The sequence below is a fragment of the Cryptomeria japonica genome, chromosome 10 (assembly GCF_030272615.1).
Source record: "Cryptomeria japonica chromosome 10, Sugi_1.0, whole genome shotgun sequence".
NCBI classification, from domain to species: Eukaryota; Viridiplantae; Streptophyta; class Pinopsida; order Cupressales; family Cupressaceae; genus Cryptomeria; species Cryptomeria japonica.
The window spans coordinates 231,290,040-231,317,467 of NC_081414.1; the positions used below are offsets into that span (position 1 = coordinate 231,290,040).

Consider the following 27,428-nt stretch of genomic DNA (forward strand, 5'->3'; position numbering starts at 1 on the left):
TCATCGCCTATCTTGTATCTCTCATTTGCATCCGTTTGGGGGTCATTTCGTTGAGTGTGAATAGAGTTACAAGTATTTTTGTGAGTTTCTGGGCTGCTGGTCTGTGTGTTTCCAGCGCATGGGTTGCATATCAAAATCTGAAAAATTGTTAGTTTGGAGTGTTTCCTTGTGTGGAGTTGGTTTTAGAGTGTGTGGGTTCTTTGGAGTGTGTTTAGAGATAATTTGAGTGCGTGGGGAGTGATTTAAAAGTGTTTGTGAGGATTTTAATGTTGCTAGTCTATATTTCAGCTTCTTGTTTATTCATATCAGATTTAGTTTTTTGGGGTTGAAGTTGGTTTTCAGGTGTGTGAGTCTATGAGTGTGGTATGAAGAGTCTTGGTAATAAGTTGCAACTCTTAGTTTGGGTTTTGGCATTTAAATATCCATGATGAATCATATTGTAATGCTTGTTAGTAGTACTAACAGCAATTCATTTGAACTCTCTTGGTCCCACTGCATAAGTGGAAGAGGCTAGTCTTGCCACCTAGTTTGGACAATGATTCTAGGGGGACGCGGGGACCAAGGGCCTAAGTTTGGGGACGACGGGGGGGTGGCGAGGTGGTGGTGTTGATATAGTTATACATATAAATATAGTACTTGAAAAACTAGTTTTGAAAATATGTATGACAGTATAATAGTATAAGAATTACATTTCAAATGAAACTATAGGAAATTTAAAATACTAAATCTAAATACCAAGATTTCTTCAATGCTAATTATGTTGTTATATGGAACCTAATCAAACTTGGAGGTTAAATTTTTCCTACTTCCATCAGAGCGGTTTCCCCTATATTTTTTGACGGGGGTTTGGGGGCAACGCCCCCAAGTTGGGGTCAAGGTGCATTGCCCCTTGCGGGGTCAAGGTGCATTGCCCCACGAGGCCAAAAATACTTTTATTATTTGATAAAGGCGTCGGGTGTTATTTTTCTATTGGCCCACGTCCAATTAGGATTAACCCTTAACCCCCAAAAAAGTCAATTTTTTAAATTTTTTTTAAATTTTAATTTTAAACATTGCATATACGTGGGGGCGACGGGAGACGGCTGGGCGTCTCCCTGTCCCTTGAGAGACGTTTGCGTCTCTCTCGAAGGACGAGGAGACGCCCTTGTAATGTCCTCTTCTCAGTGATGTGCATTTAGTGGTCCATTGGCTTATTCCGGAGACCCATAGGCTATTTGGAAAGGGGAATTAAGGTTTCCTATTTTCTAGGAGGATTATTTGATGTTTTCAGGGGGTATATGTGGAAGTTTTACAGTTTGGATTCTGGATTCTTTCTGGGTTTTCAGAGAGCTTCAGGATGGTTCGACATGCATCTGCATCGGGTGACTTTTTCCTTACTATTTTTAGTAAGTGCGACGGTTGCTTAGAATGTGGTTAAAATCACTTTGGAAACACTTGCTATTTTTAGCAGTATGCTATTTTTAGTAAGTACTATTTTTAGCAGAATGTCAGCATGCCTGTTTAGATGGCTATTTCTGGCAGGTCAGTTTGAGCAGTTGCTCTTCCAGCATTTTTTGGTGTTATTCTTGGCAAGGATTTTGCATCACAGCTCAGTGGCTATTTCTGGCAATATTATTGTTCACTCAGATGACTATTTTTAGCAGTTCAGTTCAGAGCCCCAACTCACTTCAGTTTTGGTGATTTCCAGCACTTCAGTCTCCGGCTCAATTTGGCAATAATCAATATTTGAGAAGGTATTTTTAATATATTAATACATTAGGCATGAGGTATTAATATTTGATTATTTTATGGATGGACGACTTAGGAAGGGAGAAAAATATTAATTTTATCCTAAGTCTATTTGGGCGAAATTTGCATATGACTTCAAGGGGGTCGTCATAGTGTTAATAATTAAATTATAACTCAAGGCAAATGGGGCGATTTTCTAAATATATTGCCTTAGTAATTTTATTTTTTTGGAAGTCATAGTTGGGCGCCCACTTTACACTTTATTATATGACACTTATATTTATTAAAAAAGGCGATTTTGGGTGAACGTGAATTGGGTGAACTTGTGCAAGGAAATGAAATGAAATGCAATACCAAATGTGGATGAAATGGAATGGCATTTGGTTTGGGCGTATTTGGAGTGCATTTGAATTTGAATTTGGTTAGCAAAAAGTTATAATTAAGTGACTTGGGCTCTCATTTTGGTATCTCGGGCAATTTACACTGTTATGTTGTCGGATTGACTCCAGACAATCTTCGAGGGTGAAAACCTCTTAGGGCTCTTGACAGACTTCGAGTGTGAGATATCACTCCTAGCTGTGCTTGGATCTTCTGAATGTGTGGTTCGATTTTAGTGTGCATTTTCAGATTTTCAGTGTGGTGTGGATTTCAGTGTTGTTGGTTTTTGGTGTGGTTGTAGCACATTTTAGTTCATAACTCTCAATTCATGTGTCAGATCATTCCGGGTAGTGGCTTGTTCTCTTCCTATGCCACAAGTCATCAAGTCTGTAAGTTTGTAGAGCTTAATGTTGAGTATTTAATTTTTAAATGCAAATTGTACTTCTTTCCTAGTCGTACTATGTTGGGCTGCCTAGGAATGCATGCATAAATTCATTTGGGGGTTTTTGGTGCAGTTTGTTGGTTCTAATCTCATTGCCTATCTTGTATCTCTCATTTGCATCAATTTGGGGGTCATTTCATTGAGTGTGAATAGAGTTACGAGCATTTTTGTGAGTTTCTAGGCTACTGGTTTGTGTGTTTCCAGCACATGGGGTGCATATCAAAATCTGAAAAATTGTTTGTTTGGAGTGTTTCCTTGTGTGGAGTTGTTTTTAGAGTGTGTGGGTTCTTTGGAGTGTGTTTAGAGATAATTTGAGTGTGTGGGGAGTGATTTAGAAGTGTTTGTGAGGATTTTAATGTTGCTGGTCTGTATTTCCAGCCTGCTGTTCATTCATATCAGATTTAGTTTTTTGGGGTTGAAGCTGGTTTTCAGGTGTGTGAGTCTATAGTTGTGGTGTGAAGAGTCTTGGTAATAAGTTGCAGCTGTTAGTTTGGGTTTTGGCATTTGAATATCCATAATGAATCATATTGTAATGCTTGTTAGTAGTACTAACAGCAATTTATGTGAACTCTATTAGTCCCACTGCATAAGTGGAAGAGGCTGGCCTTGCTGCCTAGTTTCGACAATTATTCTAGTAATTTTGTAATCCATGTTTGCATTGTAAACCTGATTAGTAGTACTAAGAGCTATATACTTGGATTGTTGTTCTTTGGCCCACTGCATAAGTAGAAGAGGTTGGCTTGCTGCCTTCTTATCTATTGTAATTTTGTCCTCTTGCTGAATAAGCGGTTGAGTTGATTGTAATCTCATTTTCAGTCCTCCCGCTGAATAAGCGGTGGAGTTGATTGCTATTTCATTTCTAGTCCTCCCGATGCATGAGCGGTAGAGTGATTGTTCTTCAGTTTCTTGCATCATCCTTGGCTGGTTTACCGCCAAGTGATTTTTAATATTCTCCATATCCCGCTAAAAAGTGGAAAGGGCTAGCTTGCAACCCAAGCATTGTATTATTTCCAGTTATTTGAAGCTAACGATCCCCTCAACACCGTATGCTCTCACCTTCCCATATTGGGCACTTGGTGATCAGAAAGTGGAAGGGTTACAATTTCAGCATTATTGTATCTTGATTTCCTAACCTTAACAGGGTCTTGTTGTGATTGTAACTCAAAATAAATTGAAAAAAATTGTGGGGATATTACAAAACATCTCCCAAGGAGACGTCTCCTTGGGAGACACAGAGACGTCTCCGATGGCACTTGGGCGGCGGTGGCGGAACAGCGGGCGACATCGCGTCCCCATCCCCCCATCCCGGAGACGTCCCCGTCTTCGAGACGTGGCCAAAAGGGGGGGGGGGGCGCATCCCCATAAAACACTGTAATTTTGTAATCCATGTTTGCATTGTAAAGTTGATTAGTAGTACTAACAACTATATACATGGATTATTGTTCTTTGGCCCACTACATAAGTGGAAGAGGCTGGCTTGCCTCCTCCTTATCTATTGTAATTTTGTCCTCGTGCTGAATAAGCAGTTGAGTTGATTGTAATCTCATTTTTAGTCCTCTCACTAAATAAGCGGTGGAGTTTATTGTTATTTCATTTCTAGTCCTCCCGATGCATAGGCGATAGAGTGATTGTTCTTCAGTTTCTTGCATCATCCTTGGTTGGTTTACCGCCAAGTGATTTTTAATATTCTCCATATCCTGCTGAAAAGTGGAAGGGGCTGGCTTGCCGTCCAAGCATTGTATTATTTCCAATTATTTGAAGCTAACGATCCCCTCAACACCGTATGCTCTCATCTTCCCATATTGGGCACTTGGTGATCAGAAAGTGGAAGGGTTACAATTATTGTATCTTGATTTCCTAACCTTAACAGGTTCTTGTTGTGATTGTAACTGGAAATAAATTGAAAAAAATTGTGGGGATATTACAGCCTTCCTAGTTACACAAGTACAAAATGTTTTGGATCTTTCTATAGTCAAAACTTTGCCAAAGATATTCACATTATAGTTTATAAACAAAATTTCCCTGAACTAAATAAAGTTGTGTGTGACTCAATGACTAATCTAGACCATGTATTTAATAAATCAGCCAAATTTAATTCTTAACATTTTTTGCAAGTGTCAGATATTTCCACATAATGCCACACATCCTAAACCATATAAGTACCCTAATGTAGATTTTTATATGCATCTTCAGAATCTATATAAGAGATTTTTCAATGCTAAACTATGAAACATTCAAGCTCAAATTCCCATCAGGTGGCATGCCACTATCAATTCAAAAGGAAATCTAGAATGATTGGTTCAGTTTGGCCCTCCCTTAAAATATTATTCCATAGAGGCAAATAACAGTTAGTTAATAAAAAACTACATTATTAAATACTTAATTCCATATGCTCACCTTCCGGGAAGTATGTTGTAAGAAAACTCCAGGGACTACGATATTTTTGAGGGATTTCATATTTTCTGCAAATTGCTCTGCATTCTTACCCTGCAAAGAACAAGAATAATTGAATCTCTTCTAGTAATCATGTAGAAACCATTATCATTGTGATACTGTCTCTAAGGCCGTATTATTTACCTCCTGCACATAATCAAGTTCATCAAAAAACCGGAAAGCCCAGTTATCAAGAAGAGCAACCAAGTTTGATTCTATAAAAGGAAGAGACTGTAAAGCCTGTGAAGCATTGCGAAGCAAAAATAGATCTCTTGAAATTCCTTCCAAAACACCAGGCCTCTGAACTTTCACTGCCACCACTTCCCCCGTATCTCGAAGAATTCCTTTGTAGACCTGACAAAAGAAGAACACCATAAATCATAAAATATCAAAGTGGTAACACAGTTTCTTGCTGAAAGAATCGACTATAATTGTTCATAAAATTTGTACCATTTTCAAATTCATCTAACAATTTTAGAAAGAGTTTCTCTCATCTTGCGAATTCTGAAACATTGAACTAAATATCTTGAACAAAGAAAAAATAATGGATTTATCCAAAATTGAAAGAAATCTAAACGTTTACAGGTGCCTCAGTCACACATTTTTCTATAAGACAGTTTTGAATCTTTGATTAGTGGGACCAAATATTTATTAGACTAGGGATATATTATTCATTAATAGAAGCACACAGTAGCAGCATTTATACTTCATTGTGTTATTATGCAGACTCTTTGAAATTGCATAATCTATTGATGCACTGCATATTTGATGATATCCTATCCAGTTGATTACAATGCAATAGCTGACAATCTCTTTCATGTTTAATTTAACATTTTTTATCACTTGATCCAGTTGAGTAGTTGATCCAGCATTCATTTGAGGATTTATTAATTTATTTATTATTTTTGTCACTCTGTAAGAGTGTATGATACTTTAATCAGTTTATTGTTTCATGATGTAAGAGATACAGGGGCCCATGATATTTAGTTTGGATGAGGGGTATGCAGGAAGAGACCACCTTGGGACACAATTCAAGATAAAAAGAAAAAATAGGGATCATATGTGTAATGGAAGGGGTTTCCTTTCTGCCCTTGTTATTTTGATATAATATAGCCCTGTTTTGATTGATTACCCATTTGATAAATCAGTGCCTATAGATCATTATACAGAGGTTAAGAATAATTCCTATGACGAGAAGCAATCCATTAAACATGACTAATTGAGTAAATGACTGAAACAATTAAAGTTTGAAAATACCCAAGGCATTTATTATTTTTCCCAAGTAGTTGATACCACCAACCATGACAATTGTCTTCTTTTCTTTGTCGAGCATCTTATTGTAGCTAACAGTGGTCTTAACTGGAAATGGCCATATCATCTCTGCTGCCAGAGGTCTCACTTTAGCTACTTGTGGTCTGGACCTATTCATGGGATTGTGATTTCAAAGGGTGCTTAAATGATTTGTCTTCCTTAAGGCACCCCTTCTGAAATTTGAAAAAGATTTTCATTTTTCTGTTGGATAGTTGTAAGGTTGTTTTGAATACCAATGTAAGTAGGGAAGTACGTCTACATGCCTTTAATAAGCAGATACAATTATACTTTAGGTCAAAGGTATAGGGTCCTGTTATTGATTATTCTTATTAAGAGCTAAAACTAGAAGAGTTGGACTGAATTACTGCTCAATGAATATATTTACAGACCATACATTGAATTCCCTCTCAGCTGAGTGTTAAAATCACTAAGTGAGTAGACAGCAATTTGATGAATGTCATACATGTTCTTTTCCTCCTAGAACTTGTGTACCTACTCAAGGGTAGTTGGCTTATGAGCAAGGAAATTCCTGGATTTTAGAACCGTGAACACCTTAGAAGAAGTTGATCTTGCTGAATATTCGATTTTCTATGGTTGTAGTCTGTTGCCCCCTTTTTATTTTTCGTTTATAGCCTATCAAAAAAAAAGGGTAATTATTTTCTAGGACTTAAGTCTTCATTAAACGAGTTCAAGAGAAATGCGTTCCATAAAGTTCTAAGTTGTCATTAGCATAGTCATTGAACTTGAACTTTGAACCTTTTCGGTTCAAGGTTCAAGGTTCAAGGTTCAAGGTTCAAGGTTCAAGGTTCAAGGTTCAATCGGTCTTTTGTCTTGTGTTTAGCGGCTGTCTTTTTAGTACTAGTCTTGTGGTCGCTTTGAACTTGAACCATTGAACTTTTGTTTTGAAATGGTTCAAGGTTCATGGTTCATTCTCGTGTTATTAAATGTTCCTTTTGTCTCTTTCTGCTTGTTCGCAAATGTGACTTGTTGTCATTGAACTTTGAACCAATGAATTTCTTTTAAAATGAGTTCAAGGTTCAAAGCGGTGTTTTCAACTCAGCCCGATGGTGTCTTGGAAGAAAAGGCGGCGCAATCAAAACAGAATTTTCCTTGGTTTTCGTGTTTTCAAATTGTAATTATGGAAACAATCATGAGAAGGCATGTCGACTGTGTGGAGTTGATTTCTAATTAATAAGCATGTCAGAAGTATATCAAATCACAAGTGGTTTCACAAGGATGAATGAGCTGGGCCGAAGCGTGTGTTGGTTCATTTCAGTCTTTTCCGTCTTTAAATATGGGGCGTCTCAGGTAAGGTAATTATTGTTGCCATTGGCGAAGAGTGGAGACACAGAAGGTAATTTAGCTCAGTTCTTCCGAGGGTTTCACAGTTTGATGTTGAAGACAGGTGAGTTCAATTGCTTATTTTCCCCTGCTCTGTTTAGTTCTGAAAATTGGAAAGTGTAATTCTTTGCTTCGGAGTTGAATGTTGTCTGATTGATGCAATTTAAAGCAAAAATGAGACCAATTCTGCCCAAATTGGGTCGAACATCATGCTTGGTTAGTACCCTTCCAGAGTTAGATGATACAGCCTTCATTCAGGATGAGTTAGATAACTTCTTAGAGAGGGCCAAGAACCCGACAGCTAATTCCATGATGGAAATGATAGTTCACAGTGGTCTTGTTGAGGCCGCTGCATTCCCAAGTGCTGCTCCTTGCCCAGAATTAGTATATGCATGCATGAACTGATATGATGCTGGTAATAGGTGTATTAGAGCCAATAAAGGAGACATGCTAGTGCGGATTGACAGAGAAACTGTAATGGCTGCAATTGGAATTCCTCACAAAGAGTCGTATGAAGATTGGTCCATAGGAACCTCATACGCATTTTTCTCTGAGAAGAGAAGTGTTTATCGGAGCGTCATAGCTAGGAACTGGCTCCTTAAAATACAAAAGAGAGGTTCTAGGTTGCCCAAACCCTTAACAAGAGAGCATTTCATCACAGAAGTTAGGGATATCATGATCCTTTTGAACAGGCTTAAGGGGAATTCACATGCCTTCTATTGGGAGGATTGGATGTATTTTTACATTCAGGTATTATTAGCTGATGAAAAATACCTAGACTGGGCACAAGTAATTGCTGAGAGATTGCATGAAGGGTTGAGTAATTTTGTTGGAACGGCTAATTTTCACATGACTTCATACTTGTTCTATATTCTAGCCTATATCAGAGAATGGCCAGGATTACACCAAGAACCTTGGGTTGATGGAATGAAGGTCTACGAGTGCTATCCACATTTGCAAATACAGAGATACACAGAAAATTTCTTGAGATGGAATGATGTCTTTGCAGAAAGATTAACTTTTGAACTACAAGGAAATTTGAATAATAGGATGTCACCTGAGGAATTAAAGTTGGTCACCATGTATGGGAGTTGTTTTATTCAATTTCCTAGATTTACTTATATCAGAATTGGAGGCTTTGAAGATGAACCTTTCAGATTACCCAAATATGCTCTCGACAGTTATGTACTTTTAGAAGTTAGCAGACAGCTAGCTCATGTGGATAAGAGATTTGGGATGAAAAGTGAATCTGAAGCAATTTTCCCAATTGAACTCGGACATTATAGTTGCCAAACTATTTCTGATGCATTGAACTTAGAATTGGAACTCAAGAAGATGAATTTGCCGCCATATGTTGCTCGGCAGGGGTTCGACAGCAAAGAATATGCAGTGAAGCACCTGAATGTTGATGTGAACTTTTCACATATACCCCAATTAGAAGACTATTGGGAGGATTGCTGTGATGAATTTGAAGTTCGGAGAAGATTATGGTCGAGGTTTACTTTACAACAAATCATTACTTTGAAATTGCCCATGAACATTGCAGGAATACAAGAAGCGGAAGATGAAGATGTATTGGACCCGGAGTTCAATAAAAGAGTTCATGTGCAACCTATTCCTGAAATTGATTGGGATAGGAAAGAAGAAGAAAATGTTTAGTCAAGAACCTTTAATGTAATAAGGAGAACGGAGAAATGGTTAAGAGATCGTAGGCCTGGAATAAAATTTACTGCCGGCTCAGTCGAGAAATCAATTGAGCAATCTCATGCTGCTGTACCAATTTCTTCTTCTAACATTGTTGTTGATATTGCAGGTGTCACTGGTACTCAAAGTGAAAAGGTTCAAACCAGAAGACTTAAAGAACCACTGTTTGGCCCCTCAACGGTTCGAGTCACCCGTTCCAGAAGTAAAAGGAAAGGTGCAGACATCACAGGAAAAGAAACCAGCATAGTTCTTGATACTGAGGAGGCACAAGTGATTATGGGTGAACCAGAAACAGACATTCCTGCAACTCAAGATGCAGGTAAAGAAAAGGAGCAGCCCGGGGAAAGCCCCAATCAAGTAACTACTTTGGCTACCATGGATTCATCTGAATATCAAACGCCGTTAGCAAAGATATCCTCAAACGTTTCAAGGTGGTTGGGAGCATCAATAAGTAAGAAACGCAACGTAGTCCCTATCAGTGTACCCATGGAAGCTATGGTGAGTAAATGCCTCGGAAAAACACCTAAGTCTAAAAAGCTAAAAGCAGAAGCTATGCTGGAGGTGGATGAGAATACAGGGCACTGGGTAGCTGAAGTGGCTAGGCCTATTTCAGACAAAGATCCAGAAAAAGCAACGGAGCGGGATTTTGTTGTTGAAAAGCTTGATTTAGGAACTGCTTCAAGGGCTGCTGATGCAAAACACCTAGAGTCCTCTGCTAAACGAATGTTATCCAGAACATGGAAGGATGAGAAAGACAAACGGGAGTTGAAACAAACCATGAAGCAGATGGCGGAGTATATTAATGCCATTCATCATCCCAACCCACAGCCCCTGTCACAGGTTCCTCAGAATTTTGATCCTAAATCTCCCATGAACCAGAATTTGTTGGATAAGGTTCAGAGAAATCATGTGCTGGCAGAAACCTTTGAAGAGTGGCTTGAGTTCATAATTCAGCAAGGAACAAAGTATATTGCTAATCTGGTAAAGGTGTACGAGGATGCTGTGACCGTAACTCAAGAGCTGGAAACAGAAGTGTTGGCATGGGAAAAGGAAAGGAAAAAATGGGCTGCAGTACTGGTTCAAATGAGAGATGTACAGAAGTATGGTGTCATGAACTTCCTTACAGAAAAGGTAGTAAATGATTTGGATGACAAGGTACTGCATGTGGCCAAGGAAAACATTGAATGGAGAAATTCAATCATAAAACAAGGTCATGAAGAGTCCATTAAGTTGCTAAAAGAATTGAAAGAACTCATTGCTGTGATGCAGAAAGACTTGAAGTGCATCAATGTACAACTTCTGAAGGAAGACGGACAGACCATTGAACAAGTAGTAGATATGGTGCAGAATTTCAAAGGGAAAATAAATTCTGTTAAAGAATCAAAATCTTTCACCCGAGATGACTTCACCAAAGTAGCTCGCATTGAATCCATGTTGGTTGTCTGTTCGGATCACTTAGAAGTGCATAAAACTAAAGTCACGCAAGTGGGTATGGATAAAGAAGTTTGGAAGCAACGCATCCTGCACATTGGGCTCCCACATTACCAAGTAGTTCATAACTTCTCCACGGCTCATATGGAGTGGCGAAATATACGTGGCACCACACACACTTCAGAGACAATTTAGGCCGTTTTCTATTCTTTTAGTTATGGCTCTATTTACGGCTTGTAGCCGTTTAGTTAATTTCAGTTATAGACGGTTGTCTCTTGAATTTCATATTTGCATTTTGTTTAAAAAAGACAATTAAGCCTGGCGGCTATATAGATTTGTAAGGATGTTTTTGCGCGATATAAAATTTTTGGTGTAAAATTTGGAGGACCAGACTAATCTCACTTGTAATTTCAGTGGAATACCCATCTTTGAGTGGAATGAAATATATGATACAACTTGAGAAACCTGTGTGTTTTGAATGCGTAAAATTTCTGTTGGAATGACTATGTGTTCGTGTATCAGTTTCTTTTCTCTGATTTTTCATTTGAAGTTTGTGAATCAATTTGGTAAATGAAACTAGCTATAAGCTTTTGAATTTTCTGATTCCCCTTGTCCTGTGAGGCATGAGTGAGTGTCAATCAGAGTTCAAACATTCTTTTATCATCCTGAGAGTTAATTTCCATTTGAGATCAAAGTCTAATTATGAATTTCATTATCCATCATTAAGCATTCATATTGTGTTGACTAGTGGATGTTGAAGCCTTTTGTTTACTTTCTGGTTTAAAGTGAATCACATAAAGAAAAAATTATTCAAAATTCATTGAATATCATATAGGGAGCTGTACCTTAATGCAGAGGGTAAAAATAATAATTATTTACCCAACTGCTGGTTATCATTGGTTTTCTATTTGGGCAACAGGAGTATTTATTTGTAAATTTTGAGAAATCCAATCCGTTAACCAACATAGTCTACTATTTTTATATTAGTTTTTTATAGGTAGCAGTTTAGGTTCATTTCCTTCCCTTGATCATTTTTATATATGGTAGCACATTAGGTTACTATTGTTCTATGGTGTAGAACCATATAGTAAGCCTACTATCGGTTTTCTTGGAGGATGGTATGCTGTAATGTCCTGTTTGGAAAATTCCGTATATATCAAATTATGTTTACTTTTTAATTTTTATACCATAATATAGACACCAGAAGCTGTACTTTTTCCAATTGGCATTTCTGATAATTAATCAAATTTGTTTAATTAAATATCTCTTTTAAATGTAGCAATCAGATTTGCTGATAAACAACAAATGTTATCAACTTAAAATTTTAATAATGTCTACTAGAAGATCAATCAACTTAGCACAATGGTGATTTCCGTGTGAAATCACTCTACAGAAATTGTTGGTTTTTGTCCTTCAATTCCTGCCATGAGGAGTTTCCTCTTCAAGGTAAATGTTCCATGCTCCTGGAGTAATAATTAGATAATTCAAAGTAGTACTCTTCGTATGGTGGTTAATTCTCCTTGTTTGGTGTCTCTTGCATATCTTTTTCCTTCAATAGTCATGATTCTTCACATGTCCTTTGACTTTTAACAAAATTAAACTTCAATTCTATATTTTTTATATTATTTTATGATATTTTAATTTAGTACTATGATCCCATTTTGAAAAGGGACATTACAGTCCATCCTTCCCAAGATTGTTTGTCCTCAAGCAATCACAGACTAGGATAATCTTAGAATTTTTTCTTCATTTGATTGAGTCTTTTTCAAGATCTTGAGATCCCAAATCAATCTTGGAAATTCATAATTCCCAATCCTTAATCCAAAACTAAGACCTATAAGCCCAATTTCAGAAACTTGAAGACAATTAGGCATGAGAACATGTTGATCATCCTAAACATTCATCTTTGTTAACTTTTTATGAAAGTTGGCAGTTGCATCTTCAATATTCACACAATTTGATGTTGGAGAAGGTAACATGCTGACTTCAGAAACACTAATGTTAATAAAGGATGTATCTATTATTCTAGGACCAATGCTTGCAATCTGATTTATTGATTTTGGCATCCACTCCTTGTTAGGTCCTGTTGAAGTGTTTTTTATGCACATGCGAACACAGAGTAAAATACCCAAAAGTATCTTATCCTCTCTTGATCAAAGTCTCTCAAATGTTGAAGATTCGCACAAGGATCACTTGAGATAACTCCAAGGTTCTTCAATGTCGGGTCACGACATGTGGATAAGCACAGTAAGTCGTTGTGATTTCTGTTCCTCCAAGGGGCCTTACATTGTAAATGAATGCTTGCTTGAATTGCTGGAATTTGATCATCTGATGTTGCAATATTTTGATGCTTTTTACCCTAAACTAGCTTGAGTTGAAAAAAGGGCAAAAGAGACGGCTTTAGGAAGATTACGCTACTCCTAAGAATGCAAGAGACAATGGATAGTCTTTGGTGGAACTCCACTAGGCCTTGCTTTAACTTGAAAAGCAACAACTCCACAAAGCTTAGTGCAATCTTCTAAGGAAATTAGATGATTTAATTAGATGATTTTCAAATCATTATCAAGCGTAGACACCATTAACTAAATGCATATCAATGATTGAATAACAATTGAACTTAAGCTCATTCAATTATTCCAGTTGGCCACACAAGGCGAATTTGCAATCAACACACTATTGTGGTATGGATTAGGGGTTTTACCATGAATCATACACAATTCCTTTCATTCATCTAATTATTTACCATCTAACATGAAGATCCAACAAGAAACCACGCACTTGTAAAGAAACAACACATTCCACCATAACTTCAATGAAAAGGAAGTTTATCTACAACTTTGGCAACAATTTCTGCCTTCTCCTCCTATTCTACTCTAGCTGCTATCTATTGTTCACTATTAACCTCTATTAACTACTCATTCTTCTCTTTACAAATGAGAAAACTGAGCCTTATATAGATAGCTCTTTACAATGAAAGGCTCAGATTGATTTGAGATCAATGGCCAAGATTTTACAATAAACCCCAATTAAGGTTTTTTACAAAAAAACTCTTCTTAGCCAATGAGAAAATTACATTTTAGGTTCAATATTGAATGTGAACCAATAGAAAATGAGGGTAGGTAGTTCAAAATTTGTGCCTCCATATGACGAGTCAAGTGCATTGCATCTAGTCATGTTGATGTGGAATTCCTCTAATTGGTGGAATGATAACCAGGATGCCATCTCAATTCGTACTTGTAGACTTGGTAGATTTTCATGAAGGAATGTTGAGCAATATCTCTTGATAATCAACATTATCCAGTTTGCTCAATGTGATGATGATGGGAAGCGAACTTTGATTAACTCTTCTGAAACTATCTGCTTCCTTGATCATGTTTGATGTAGACTATGTGATGACCTTGATTGATCCTCCGTTGTTCATGATACACTTGATGAATGGTGCACCTAGTGTACTATCTTTGATTCTTGGATTTCAGAAGGAATTCAAGATTGTAAAACTCTCCTTCATCATCATGTAAGTAATCTTTCTTTCATGCTCCAAGGTCTTGACTTTGATCTATGCTTTGCATGAGTCAGGCTTGATCTTGATGTTGACTTGTCCTTGATTCCTTAATCACCTGCAAAGCATATAAAATATATATTAACTTCATTTACCTTCCACTTTTGTATGTCTGATTTTGTGCTTGCTATAGGTCTAATGCAATGTAAATTTTTACACAATTTTGCCCTCAAAGTGGATAAAAGATGTCTTGAAGTTGATCTTGAAATCTTCTCTCAACCAAAATCACTGCCTTCAAGTGAATTTTGACCAAATGTTATGATCAGAAATGTTTATTAAACCGCTTCCAAGAATACTCTCTTATATAGGCGTCAAGGGGCAAGGATGTGTCTTTTCATTCCAACTCCCCCATAGGCCAACTTGCATCTTAAAAGAAACATTTTAATTTGTTCTTTGCTTGGAAGCGCTCATTTTTGAAGGCCGACCTCCTCATCTTGCTCATCACTTTTGGCCTTTTAGCTTTCTTTTGTACCTAGCAATCTTGGCGGAGATTTGAACTAGATTTGCATCATTTGGTCTAAGCGGCCTTTTGAAATACCTTTGCAACTTTATTGAAAGTGGCTTTTGAAGATAGCTTTGCAATTCACCATCATGGCAGATTTCTTAGGGACCTTTGCAAGATTTGGTTTGAGGCGGATTTCTGAGGGACCTTTGCAACTCATCATCATCGCGGCTTTTGATAACACCTTTGCAAGCTTGGTTGGAAGCGGCATTTTGTAGCACCTTTGCAACTTTTTGATGTGATCGGCTTTTAATGGCACCTTTGCAACTTTTGCTAGAGGCAGCTTTTGGTGACACCTTTGCAACCTTGGTTGGAGGCAGTATTTTAAGGTACCTTTGCAACTTGCACACTTGGGCGAATTTTGAAGGCACCTTTGCAACTTAAACCTTTGCAATTTATGACCTTGATCAGCCAATTTGACTAGCTTTTCATGTTATGATTTGATCAGCCAAATTTGGTTGTTTTGCAATTGGCACACTTGAGCAAATTTTGAACGTTTATTTGCATCTTATCACTATGGCAGCCTTTCAAGCTTTGTTTGGACTTGATCGACTTGGAAGGACTTTGATCTTCATTTGGTCTTGATGAAAACCTTTTTCTCAAATCAGTGATTTGAGCTTTATTTGTACTTAGATTTTTTACATTTCATTTATACCAAATTGATTTCATGTTTTATTCATACCTCAATTAAATTGGCATTTCAAGGTTCTCATTTGCACAAATTTGAATTTGCTCAGAAAACACTCATCAAGATCAATCTTTTGGGCAAACTCATGCCTTAGTCTATTTTCACATCAAAACCCGAGCTCATGCTATTTCAAACCCTAAGACTTTTCTTTGCAAATTGACAACTTTCAACAACATTAACCACCTTGACAAGGTTGACCACACAACCTCGATCCTAACTTGACAAGACATATTCACTCCTCATAGGCAAGGGCTAATAGCTACTAAACCCACCAAGCTAAACACTAAGCAAAGTGAAAAAAGTGGTGGTCCCTATTTGCAATGGGGCGATGTGTGAAAATGTCACAACAGGTCCCACTGCTTTCTAAGGACCAATGAATTGTTGACATCTAATATTATAATGATTAGCCATGGTAGAAGACCTACCCATAAAAGATGTTGACATAGAACTAGATGCTTGGGGTTGCCCTTTTGATGAATAATGCTCCCTCTCCACAGTTTGGGACTTATTGACAAGATGATTGTGAGAAAAAGAATGTACAATTGTAGAGGGAGCACATTGCAATTGAGTTGGAAGTTCTTGTGCATTACTTGACTTCAAAGCATTAATTGTAATGCTATTTCTAGTAGCAATATTCCAAAATCTTGCCAAAGCTTTGAACTTGTCGACAGCATTCTCTTGATTAGTTCCTATTAGGTATAATAGGACCCTAGTCATAGTTATTGGCACAAAACTTGTGCAGGAACATTTCTCTTAGATTATGCATTCTATAATATTTGCAGGAGGATTGGCAAAATTCTAGTTAACCTTGTTTGCACCTTTTATACTCATGAAGTTTGTGAAAGACATGGCCTTTTGCATATCAATGGGAAGATTTTTATAATCTGCATACATGTTGTCAATATCATCTTGTGTTGGGCTTTGAAATTTTCTCACATGAACCTTTTTCCTTTAATTATAGGAAGCATTCATATTATTTTGCTTCATGTGGAGCACTTGACGACATATCTATCATTGTATTAAACTTCTTTTCAAATTTATCTGTAAGAACTTTACCAAAAGGAGGTTTTCCCTCACTATCTGCTATATTGTAATGTCCCTTTTTTGTAAATGCCCTTGTTTTTTCCCTAAAACCACAATTCCAAATAACTTTCCTACTAGGGTTAGGGACATAAACTCAATCATAATATACCTCTAGCTTATTGGGGGAAATTCAACCATAGGGAAGCTAGGATAAGGTAACTCGATAGGGTGTCTTAGAGATCCTAGGCCCAAGATGTAATGTCCCCAAGTAAGTTTAACCACTTAAGACATCATAATTCCAACATTCTCAAAGCAAATAGAAATAGAAATAGAAATTAACATCACGATGGAGTTCAACTAAAAAACCTTACTACCAATGTAAGTTTGGAAAGGATGATGATCTTGAATAGGACGCTTTGATACCTCAACATGATGACTCCCTCAAGGTTTTGGATCCAAGCCCAGGCCTAATTTTGGGACGACACCCTCAAGGTCTTACGTGAGTCACTGATCTCTACCCATCTTGAGATAGACGCCCGATGGTTTTACACAGGCCTTTCCCTATTCATTCATACAACCTTCCGACTACATTCATATTAAGGATTAACAATTTGTTTTTGTCTTATTTAATTGTTCTAACTTGTTCATTTGCTAGTTACGGATAAGAGTTTGTATGATGATGAATACATAGTTTTGGATTCATACATGTGTTACAAATAAGAAATTAATTATTGAATTATTGCGATTTTATTAAAACACTGATATATTTGACATCCCCTTTACGATTTATTCTAGTAATCATGAATTAAATTACTGATGTTGTATTTTGTTGTATTATGGATGACTTGCATTAAATATATATTTCTATGTAAATTATGTGTACCTTGGCAGGATCGCAGCGGAATTCCTGTAAACTGATCCTAGACGCGTATTCCCAGCCTAAGGAAATTGTATGCAGTGGATGTTAACCAATGGCTAGTGATTAGAGCAGCGTATATTCAAACTGAAGTCCAGACGTGATTTTTCCTCAGTGATTTCCTCCCCTTTATATCTCTCAATTTGAGGGAGAGGTGACACCTCTTCATCATGTATGCCCTTTGGCAACAGACATACCCTTTCACCATTAGCACCCTTTGAAAGAGTGCAACTCTTCATTATTTCTACCCTTTGAAAGGGACACAGCCTTTCATAATCAGCTGTGCACTTATTATTTAAATCAGATATGCACTTCCCATTTCCAAATTATCCCCCCTCTCAAATGAGGTTCTCTTCTCCCTTTTATATCTCATTGTTGAGGGAGTCACAACTTTTCCTTTCATGTCTTTTGACTTTTCATTAACTTAAATAATTTTTTATTAATCATATTTAATTATATTATTTTATATTTTAATTTAATTTTTAATGTTTTAATTTTATTATTATCATTTATTATTAAATTCTATTTCAAAGTGGGGGACATTACACAAGAGTAGATATCCGATATACCATCCCTCTTAGCCTCATGTGGCCTATGCCATCCATATGAGGTGGTGTACCTAGGAAGGTGTCCTATACCTATTCCCCCTCATCTTGCCATCCATTTCCCACTTCCTATGATTGGACTTCTTGGTGTATTAATCCACCATGATATAGGGATGGGGTGTATTCACAACAGGGTGCCCCGGAACCCCATCTATTCTAAGCCCAAAGGAAGTACCCTTTGTACCCCCTTGGCCTCAGGGGACCATTTGGTCACCACCATGAGGTGGCTTACATAGAAGAGTACCCCATTGCCGTACCCCTCTTGTAATCCCTCATATCCCCTACCATGGCTGGTTATAACAATCAGACAGAATATATATATATATATATAGAGAGAGAGAGAGAGAGCATCGTATATTATATCACATAGCCTAAATTAATCAGTTATAAGCAAAAACATAATATGAATCAGCAATGAACAGATTAGAAATAACATGCACTATGCTATATTAAATAATCATGATAGCAATATGTTATCAGTCAGTAGTAAGCAGATATTAATAGTATTCATTATACCATATATGGGGAACTCATACCACCACCACAATATAGAATCGGGCTGCTGTAATCTCTTATAAATGTCAAATTCTGATTTATTCGATCTCTCCTTTATACTTTATTGGTGGAAGAGTTGCAACCTTTCATAGGAATTGAGGCACCACCTTTCATAATAATTAAGTCACCACTTTTCATTGTTGCTTTTGAGAATAATATATTATTATCCAAACTGATTTCCCTTCCATCTCTTCCTCAAATGAACCATCTTTCCTTTAAATCTTCCCATGTGAGAGAGAGGTCATACCTCTTCATCATGCCTGCCCCTTGGCAAGAGACACAACCTTTCACAATTAGCACCCTTTGAAATACTACAACCCTTCAAAATTCTTGCCCTTTGAAAGAGACACAACCTTATCTTCTTCCCATTCCTTTCTTCTTCCATCAATCCTTCCTTGGTTCACATGCTTCATTCATTTCTTCCCTCCTCCTTATACCTTTTCAAATGATCTCTTCTCCCTCTTATATCCCATGTTTGAGAGAGTCAAAACTCTTCATTCCAAGCCTTTTGACCATTCCTTTACTTAACTACGTTTTATTATATTATATAATATTTTTATTATTTTATGTCTATTATTATTTATTATTAAATCCTATTTCAAAATGGGGACATTACAGTCCGCACCACCCAAGATTTCTTGTCCTCAAGCAATGATCATGAAGCGTTCAAGATGATTCCCAACATGAAATTTCTTTGGAAACACACATGGAACAAACTTGTTGAAAACACATCAAAAATGATGCGAAGCATATTCAAGACATAAGGCATACATTAGTAAGGCACACACACCATGACAAACATGAGGCAAACACATAAATGCACATAAGATATGAAGCATATATACAAGACAACAACATACATGAGAAGAGCACGCATATAAAACACACATGAAGTAAACATGCTGAGATACATTTGGTATGAAGCAAATACATAAAGTATAAGGTACACATTTAAGACATGAAGTAATACACATATATACATGGAGGCATTAAGTATACACGTAAGGTATCAAGCGCACGTGTAAGGCACGAAGCAACACATAAATACATGTAAGGTACATACATCAGTCATGAAGCAAAACATAAATGCACATAAGACACAAGGCATACATGCTGAAACATATCAGACATGAAGCAAACTCAAGGCATTCATGAGAAAACATGCATATTATATATACATGGAGTAAGCATGCTTAACATACATCAATCATGAAAAAGTCAAAGGCATACATACATAGAAATGCAATGTTGGTTTACTTGATTTTATTTTTGGACTAAGCTTATAGATCCCTTTCTTAGACCTTCAAATTGCTTTTGAATAGAATGCATTTCATTGTTTTAGCTTTTCCCTACAGGATGGTAGGATCATGCTCTAACACCAATTGTAAAGTCCCTTTTTGTAAATGCCCTAGTTTTTACCCTAAAATCAAAATTCTAGGTAACTTTCCTACTAGGGTTAGGGACATAAACTTAATCATAAGATACCTCTAACTTATTGGGGAAATTCAACCATAGGGAAGCTAGGATAAGGTGACTCGATAGGGTGTCTTAAAGATCCTCTACCCTAGGTCCAAGAGTGGATATACCATCCCTCTTGGCATGTGCCATCCATATGAGGTGTACCTAGTGAGGTGTCCTATACCCATTCCCCCTCATCTTGCCATCCATTTCCCACTTCCTATGATTGGACTTCTTCGTGTATTAATTCACCATGATAGAGGGATAAGGTGTATTCACAACAGGGCGCCCCGGAATCCCATCTCTTCTAAAGCCCAAAGGCAGTACCCTTTGAACCCACTTGGCCTCACAGGACCATTTGGTCACCACCATGAGGTGGCGTACCTAGGAGAGTACCCCATCTCCATACCTCTCTAATAATCCCTTATTTCCCCTACCATGGCTGGTTATAACAATCAGACAGAATATATATATAGCAAGCAAGAGAGAGATAGAGAGAGAGAGAGAATCCTATATTATATCATATAGCCTATATTAAACAGTTATAAGCGAAAACATAATATGAATCAGCAATGAACAGACTAGAAATAACATACACTACGTCATATTAAATAATCATAACAGCAATATGTTATCAGTCAGTAGTACGCAGATATTAATAGTATTCATTCTGCCATATATGGGGAACTCATACCACCACCACAGTATAGAATCGGACTGTCGTAATCTCTTATAAATGCCAAAGTCTGATCTTATTCAATCTCTCCTTTATACTTTCTTGGTGGAAGAGTCACCACCTTTCATTGGAATTGAGGCACCACCTTTCATAATAATTAAGTCACCACTTTTCAATGCTGCTTTTGAGAATTATATATTATTCTCCAAATTGATCTCCCTTCCATTTCTTCCCCAAGTGAACCCTCTTCCCTTTATGAGAGGTCACATCTCTTCATCATGCCTGCCCCTTGGCAAAAGACACAACCTTTCAGTATTAGCACCCTTTGAAATAGTACAACCCTTCATAATTCTTGCCCTTTGAAAGAGACACAACCTTATCTACTTCCCATTCCTTTCTTCTCCCATTAATCCTTCCTTGGTTCACATGCTTCATTCATTTCTTCCCTCCTCCTTATCCCTTTTCAAATGATCTCTTATCCTTCTTATATCTCATGTTTGAGAGAGTCAACTTTTCATTCGATGCTTTTTACTATTCATTAACTTTAAATACATTTTAATTATATTATATTTTTATTATTTATGTCTATTATTATTTATTATTAAATCTATTTCAAAATGGGGACATTACACATATTAACTTATTTTGTCATTTAAATGAAACAAGTTCTCTTTGATAATATATGTTGGTTCTATAACTAAATTGCGTATGAAAAAAGACTCACAGGCTGGCAAGATCCAGCTCTAATACCTTTTGTAATGTCTCGTTTGGAAAATTTCATCTATATCAATCCAAGTTTAATTTTAATTTCTATAAAATATTATATACATTGGAAGCTATACTTTTACAAATTGATATTTCTGATAATTAATCAAATTTGCACAACTGAATATCTCTTTTGAAGATAGCAATTAGATTTGCTGATAAACAGCGAATGTTATTAACTTGAAATTTTAATAATGTCTACTAGAAGATTAATCAACTTAGCACAATGGATGTCCCCTTCTAGTTGACATCTGTCAGCTGAGTAGATTAGCCTATCACTGACCCTCGTGGGCTGATGAGGTTGGTTAGAGGGTCTCCCAGAGATTGATTCTTCATCTTCAGAGTGAGCATTACAGGACTGGCTTTCATTTGAGGTCTCCAGGACTCTGTTTGAGACACTTTCTATTTTTAGCAGTCTTGCTATTTTTAGCTAGTGGGTTGGGCAGTGGCAGAGTATGGCTTGGCAGTCTTCAGTTCTGACGGCAGGCAATTCTGATAGATACTTAGAGAGATATTAATATTTAATTACTTTAATTAAATATTAAATGGCAAACTTTAATGTTTTATTATTTTAAAGTCACTTTAAGTTATAACTTAAGTGAGGGTCTATTTCTCATCGGATGGGGCCACTTTTATATTAAACTGAAAAGAGATTTATTTTTGAAGTTTCAATAGTCAAAAATAAATATTAAAAGTTAAAACATCATTTAATGCCAAATCGTACTTTTCTTTGGTTTAGCGCCAAACCCTAAAGGGAAGAGATAAAAGAAGTTTTTAGGTCTTCTTTTCATTATGTGAAGATTTGATATTGAGTTTGCTCTGAAGAGACTTTGGCTTGAGGGTTTCAGTAGGGGTTTCTTCCTGCAGCTAATCTGAAAGTATCGGTACAAGAAAACGGTGGATTTTTGTGCATCAGCATTAGAGGTTGTGAAATATCAGTTGATTTTGCTTTCAGTTGGTTTCATCCAGGAACCAAGATTGGGCAGATTATAAAGGGTTTTATTCATTTTATGCAAAGGATTGATTGCAACCACAGAGGCAGAACAGAGGCAGAAATAAGTGTGTTTACAGCTAGGGCTTTTTGTGCATGCACAGCTTGCAGATCTGTCGTACTTTCTTCCTTGAAAGGGTACGATTTTATTGAAGGAGTCGTCCACAAATTCTAGAATAAATCCTAAAGGAGACGCCTAGCTGGTAGCTTCAGTTTGAGCTGCTAAACTCACCATTCCGGGTAGTTTGGACTGATAAGTAATTTGCTGCCATTATTTGTTGTTGTACGGCAGCAAGGATAAATAAGGGGTTTCATAAATTTGAGGTATTTGACAATAAATCTTCCTGGTCTTGTCTGATTTCTTTATTGAAGGTGTTTATGCAAATTGGATGTAACAAGGGTTTGATAATCCCAATCTTATGAAGTTCAATTAATTTCCAGCTCCTTCCAATGTTGCTTTTTGCATACTATTTGTTCAAAACTAGCCTCCTTGTTAGAAATTGCAAAATACAAAACAGAAAATGCAACAGGTTCAACTAAACCTCCGTTGTCTGAGTTGAGAACCCTGGGTAGGTTCTTACAGTGGTATCAGAGCTAAATCCTGCCATCCTAAGGGTTTAGAAGTTACATGCAGTCACGAGAAGCAGGTTCACACAGGTATTACACACGCAGAAGAGCCCTCCTTGAAGGAGAACAGAGTCTTCATAGGCAGTCAGGCACTATGGGTGATAGGCATACAGGCAACCCACCCAGAGGCCACAGAGCTGAGGATGAGGAGACGAGAATTTTTTAGGACTATGGCTACGGGGCAGCAGCAGGTTGCTCAGGCTTTACATGCACTCACCACCAGGATGAAGCGTATGAATCCTCCAAACCGACACAATCAAGAACCAGAGGATAATAGGAGTGTAGCCAATATTCCTAGACCTCATAGGGCAGCTACACGCACGGTTGACAGGCCTTCAAGGCCTAACTTCTAGGCAGAAGAACCTGAGGATGTTGCTAGAGTTGAGGCAAAGCTTGTTTTTGTGGATAATGTCATGACTGTGCATGATGAGTGGAGTCTTCTTTGTAATGTCCCTACTATTTAGAGATCATTAACCTGCAAAACAAATTGTTAGAACACAACATATAGATATATATATAAATAAACCATTTTAATTCACAATCTATTTTAACATTGAATTAGCATGTTCATAATTTTTATCTAAAAAAGGATACGAATGCCATACGGAAGTATGTCCTTAGGCGGCTATGAAGCTCGCCTTCTTGGAGCCTGTTGTGACCATTTCACACATCGCCCCATTGCAAATGGGGACCCCTACTTTTTTCTTTTTAGGGTTTGTTTTCTAGGTCTTTTAGGGTTTTGTCTGTTAGCCTTTGCATTTTGAGTGTCACCAAGGGGATCACCTGGATAGTAGGTTCTGCTTGAGTTAGGTCAAGTTGGTAAGTGATGAAGTTTGAAAGTCCTAATCTTGAAAATTGGCTAAGTCTGAAAGTCCTGATCCTGAAATTTGGCTAAATCTGGAATGCCCTGATCCTAAAATTTGACTAAGTCTGGAAACTGAAAAACCTCCAAAAACTAGATTTTGCAATATAACTCTTGGAGGTCTAAAACCACTCTCAAACATCCTGAAAGTATATATGGAATATAACTTAAAGTATAAGAAAGTTATACTTAAATGTTATATTCCATAAAATTATCCTGATAGAGAGTTCGAAAAAGTCAAATTTCGCTCCTGACCCTTTCTGAGGGTCCAAAGCGAATTTCGCTCCTGACCCTCTTAGGAGGTCCAAAGCGAATCTCACTCCTGACCCTTGCAGAGGGTCCAGAGCGAAAATCATCATAAACTTCATTTGCCACCTTGTTTGAGCTTGAAATCTTGTTCCTGGCTTTGAAAACGATCTTACCTTGCCCTGTGAAGTGATTTGAAACTTGAAGATTGAGCAGTTTAGCCTAGATTGTGAAATTCGCTCCTGACCCTTGCTGAGGGTCTAGAGCGAAAATTTTATTTGAGCCTATTTGTCACTAATTTTGGCTAAATTGTGATGTGCAGGGTACCTTGGAGGGAAGCTTGGACATTCTTATTGCCTTTGAAAGGTTGAAAAGCATTAAAGATGATGAATTTTGGGCAACAAAGGCAAAATCGCTCCTGACCCTCTCTGAAGGTCTAGAGCGAAATTTTCAAATGTGCATTTTTTTTGCAAGGTCAAAGTGATTTTTATAATTGGAATGGATGAAGGAAAGCATGTTTTAACTGTTGAATATAATTTGGGTGATCAACAAAAGAGGCAATCAAGCCAAAATTGGAAAAATTGCTCCTGACCCTCAGAGAGGGCCCAGGGCGAAAAATCTAATATTGAGCCTTTCTCTCCAAATTTGGACAAATCTAAGCCAAGGCACAAGTTTGGAATAATGTTTAAATTGCCTTGAAGTGAAAAAGGATCGTTAAGAGTAAGGATTTTGAAGGCAATTAAAAAAATCGCTCCTGACCCTCAGAGAGGGTCCAGAGCGAATTTTCATGATTCTCTCCTTTGTTTATGGAATTGAGACAAAATCTTGTGTGGATAGGAAGAGGATGTGATGTTTTATGCCTTGGAGGCAATTTGGAGTCCAAAAGATGAAGAAGTATGCTTCAAACCGAAAAATCGCTCCTGACCCTTGCTGAGGGTCTAGGGCGAAATCATCATGGAGTTTCATCAAGCCTTGTTTTAAAAATTCATACTCTCCAAATTGCATTAGATCGCCAAAATTGCTAATTTTGAGGCATTTGGGAAATTCACATTAAATTAAAGGCATTTTAATTTAATAAATTAATTTTGTACCTTGAAATAATCAAAATAAGCATCTTAGAGGTATTAAAATTAATTTAAAAAATAAAAGATTACAAGTTGAGCGCATAAGGCATTATTTTGCCTTTATTTGAAAAGTCAGCCTAGTCTTTTGAGGTTTTATTTATTATTTCATCTTTATTTGGAAAGTCGGCCTAGAGGAAGCAAAGGGGTGAGCGCTCTATATATTGGAGAGGTTTTGTTTCACATTTCAAATCATTCAATCACTTCCTTAAGTGCGAAATGGGAGAGCTAATTGGAGGAGCGAAATCTGGCTTGCTTGGAGCGAATTTCTTTCAAGTGTTGAAGGCTAGAAGGAAGTGGAGTTTATTCTTTTCCAAGCTAAAGGAGGCACAATTTGTTCAAAAGAAGGCTTTGATCTACACTTTGCCTAGACAAATTCGTCTATTTTTTACATCATTTCTTAGAGTTTAATACTCAAGAGGAGGTATGGCAAAATCATCTTGACACCCTTGTTTAAGGATTGATTTTTGGACATTTGTTTTGGAAAAATCTAAGTATTGCATGGTTAATTAGGAAATGATAACTCAAGATTTATCATGAAGTTTCCTAATTAAAATCTTAAATCTTCCTTTTAAGTTTAATTTCTTGACTTCAAGATATATTACTAATTGTGAAATGTTGTGTAGGTATCAAGATGGCGACTCCAAAGCCCGGGGATCTACAAGTCGGCAGGTTCTCTTCAAAGAAGATCAAGCAAGGATAAGGGCGACCTCCTCCAGTCTAGCATCAACAAGGACAAGCATCATCATGACTAACCTCTTCCAATCCAGCATTCCAAGGCGAGGTACATCAATCATCCTGCTAATCAAAGACAAAGAAGTTAGAGCAAGGGTTCATCAAAGAAGCAGATAGTTTCAGAAGAGTTAATTAAAGCTAGCTTCTCAGCATCATCGAATTGGATATCTACCAAGTTGCAAGTGTTAGACGAGGTGGCATCCTAGTCATCACTTCTCCAGTCGGTGTGGTCCACCTCAGTATGTCCAGATTCAATGTACCTAACTCATGGGTGGTGGCACAAACTTCTATGTACCTACCCCAGCTATCTATTGGTCGAATTTTCCAGAGAAGACATGTGTCCTAAAGATGTAATTTTATCATTGGTCAAGCATTAAAGGTTATGTAATGGTTGTAACAAACCCTAATTAGGGTTTTCATTATTGAATCTTGGCCATTGATCTTAGCCATTGAATTGTATTAAGGGCACTATATAAGCCCCGGCTCTTCATTTTGTAAAGGCTAATAATAGAAGATAGAGAGTCAGTAGTTAGAATAGTGAATTAGTCAGTTGATAGAATAGCAATTAGAGTAGAATAGGAGGACAAGGCAAGAAATTGTTGCCATTGATTGTAAACAAACTCCATTTTCATTGAAGTAATGGTGAAGTGTGTCGTTTCTTGCAATATGCATGGTTTCTTGTTGAATCTTCAATTCTAGATGGTAGATGATTACATCGAATGAAGGAAATTGTTGAATGCACCTATGTGGAATCCGTTTAATCTATACCACTAGCCTCTTACTGATTGTAAGTGCGCCTTGCGTGGTCAACTGGAACAAAATGAGCTTAATCTTAAGTCGTTACACGTCCATTGTTCATGCATTGTCTTGAATGGTGATCATTGTCAGATGGTGTACGATTTGAACATATTGGAAGCATCCCTTAGAAGATCGCACTGAGTTGGTGTCGAATTGTTCAACCTGATGGTGAGACCCAGTCAGTAGGAATCCACCTAGTCATTCATCCATATTCTCGAATTCTAGGTAGTAGAATAGACTTCCTGAACCTTGCATCTTTTGCCATTTATTTGTCTTCCAGTTAGTTAGTAGGACTTGTGATTCCAGCAAATCAGACGTTCAGGTCATCAAGTGTAAGTCCCCTTGTGATTCCAGCAAATCACATCATAGCACAGAGAGCTTATCCACACGTAGAGATCCTACAGCAAAGAACCTTGAAGTCATCCCAATTGATCCTTTTCGCGACATCTTCAGCATTCGGAGGCTTTATTCAAGAGAGGATAAGGTACCTTTAGGTATTTTATTCTGTGTTTGACTGTGTACAAAAAACACGT

At 37.2% G+C, this 27,428-nt stretch overlaps 1 protein-coding gene across 1 annotated transcript in view; it reads right to left on the reverse strand.

Annotated features, from left to right (window-relative positions):
* The window catches only part of LOC131077798 (uncharacterized), a 217,145-nt gene that overhangs the window by 156,388 nt on the left and 33,329 nt on the right, over positions 1-27,428 (reverse strand). The window contains exons 3-4 of the mRNA XM_058015350.2: positions 5,126-5,335; positions 4,946-5,035 (exon numbers count right to left, since the gene is read on the reverse strand). Of these exons, the coding sequence (XP_057871333.2) occupies positions 4,946-5,035; positions 5,126-5,335 (300 nt within the window). The remainder of the gene's footprint in view (positions 1-4,945; positions 5,036-5,125; positions 5,336-27,428) is intronic.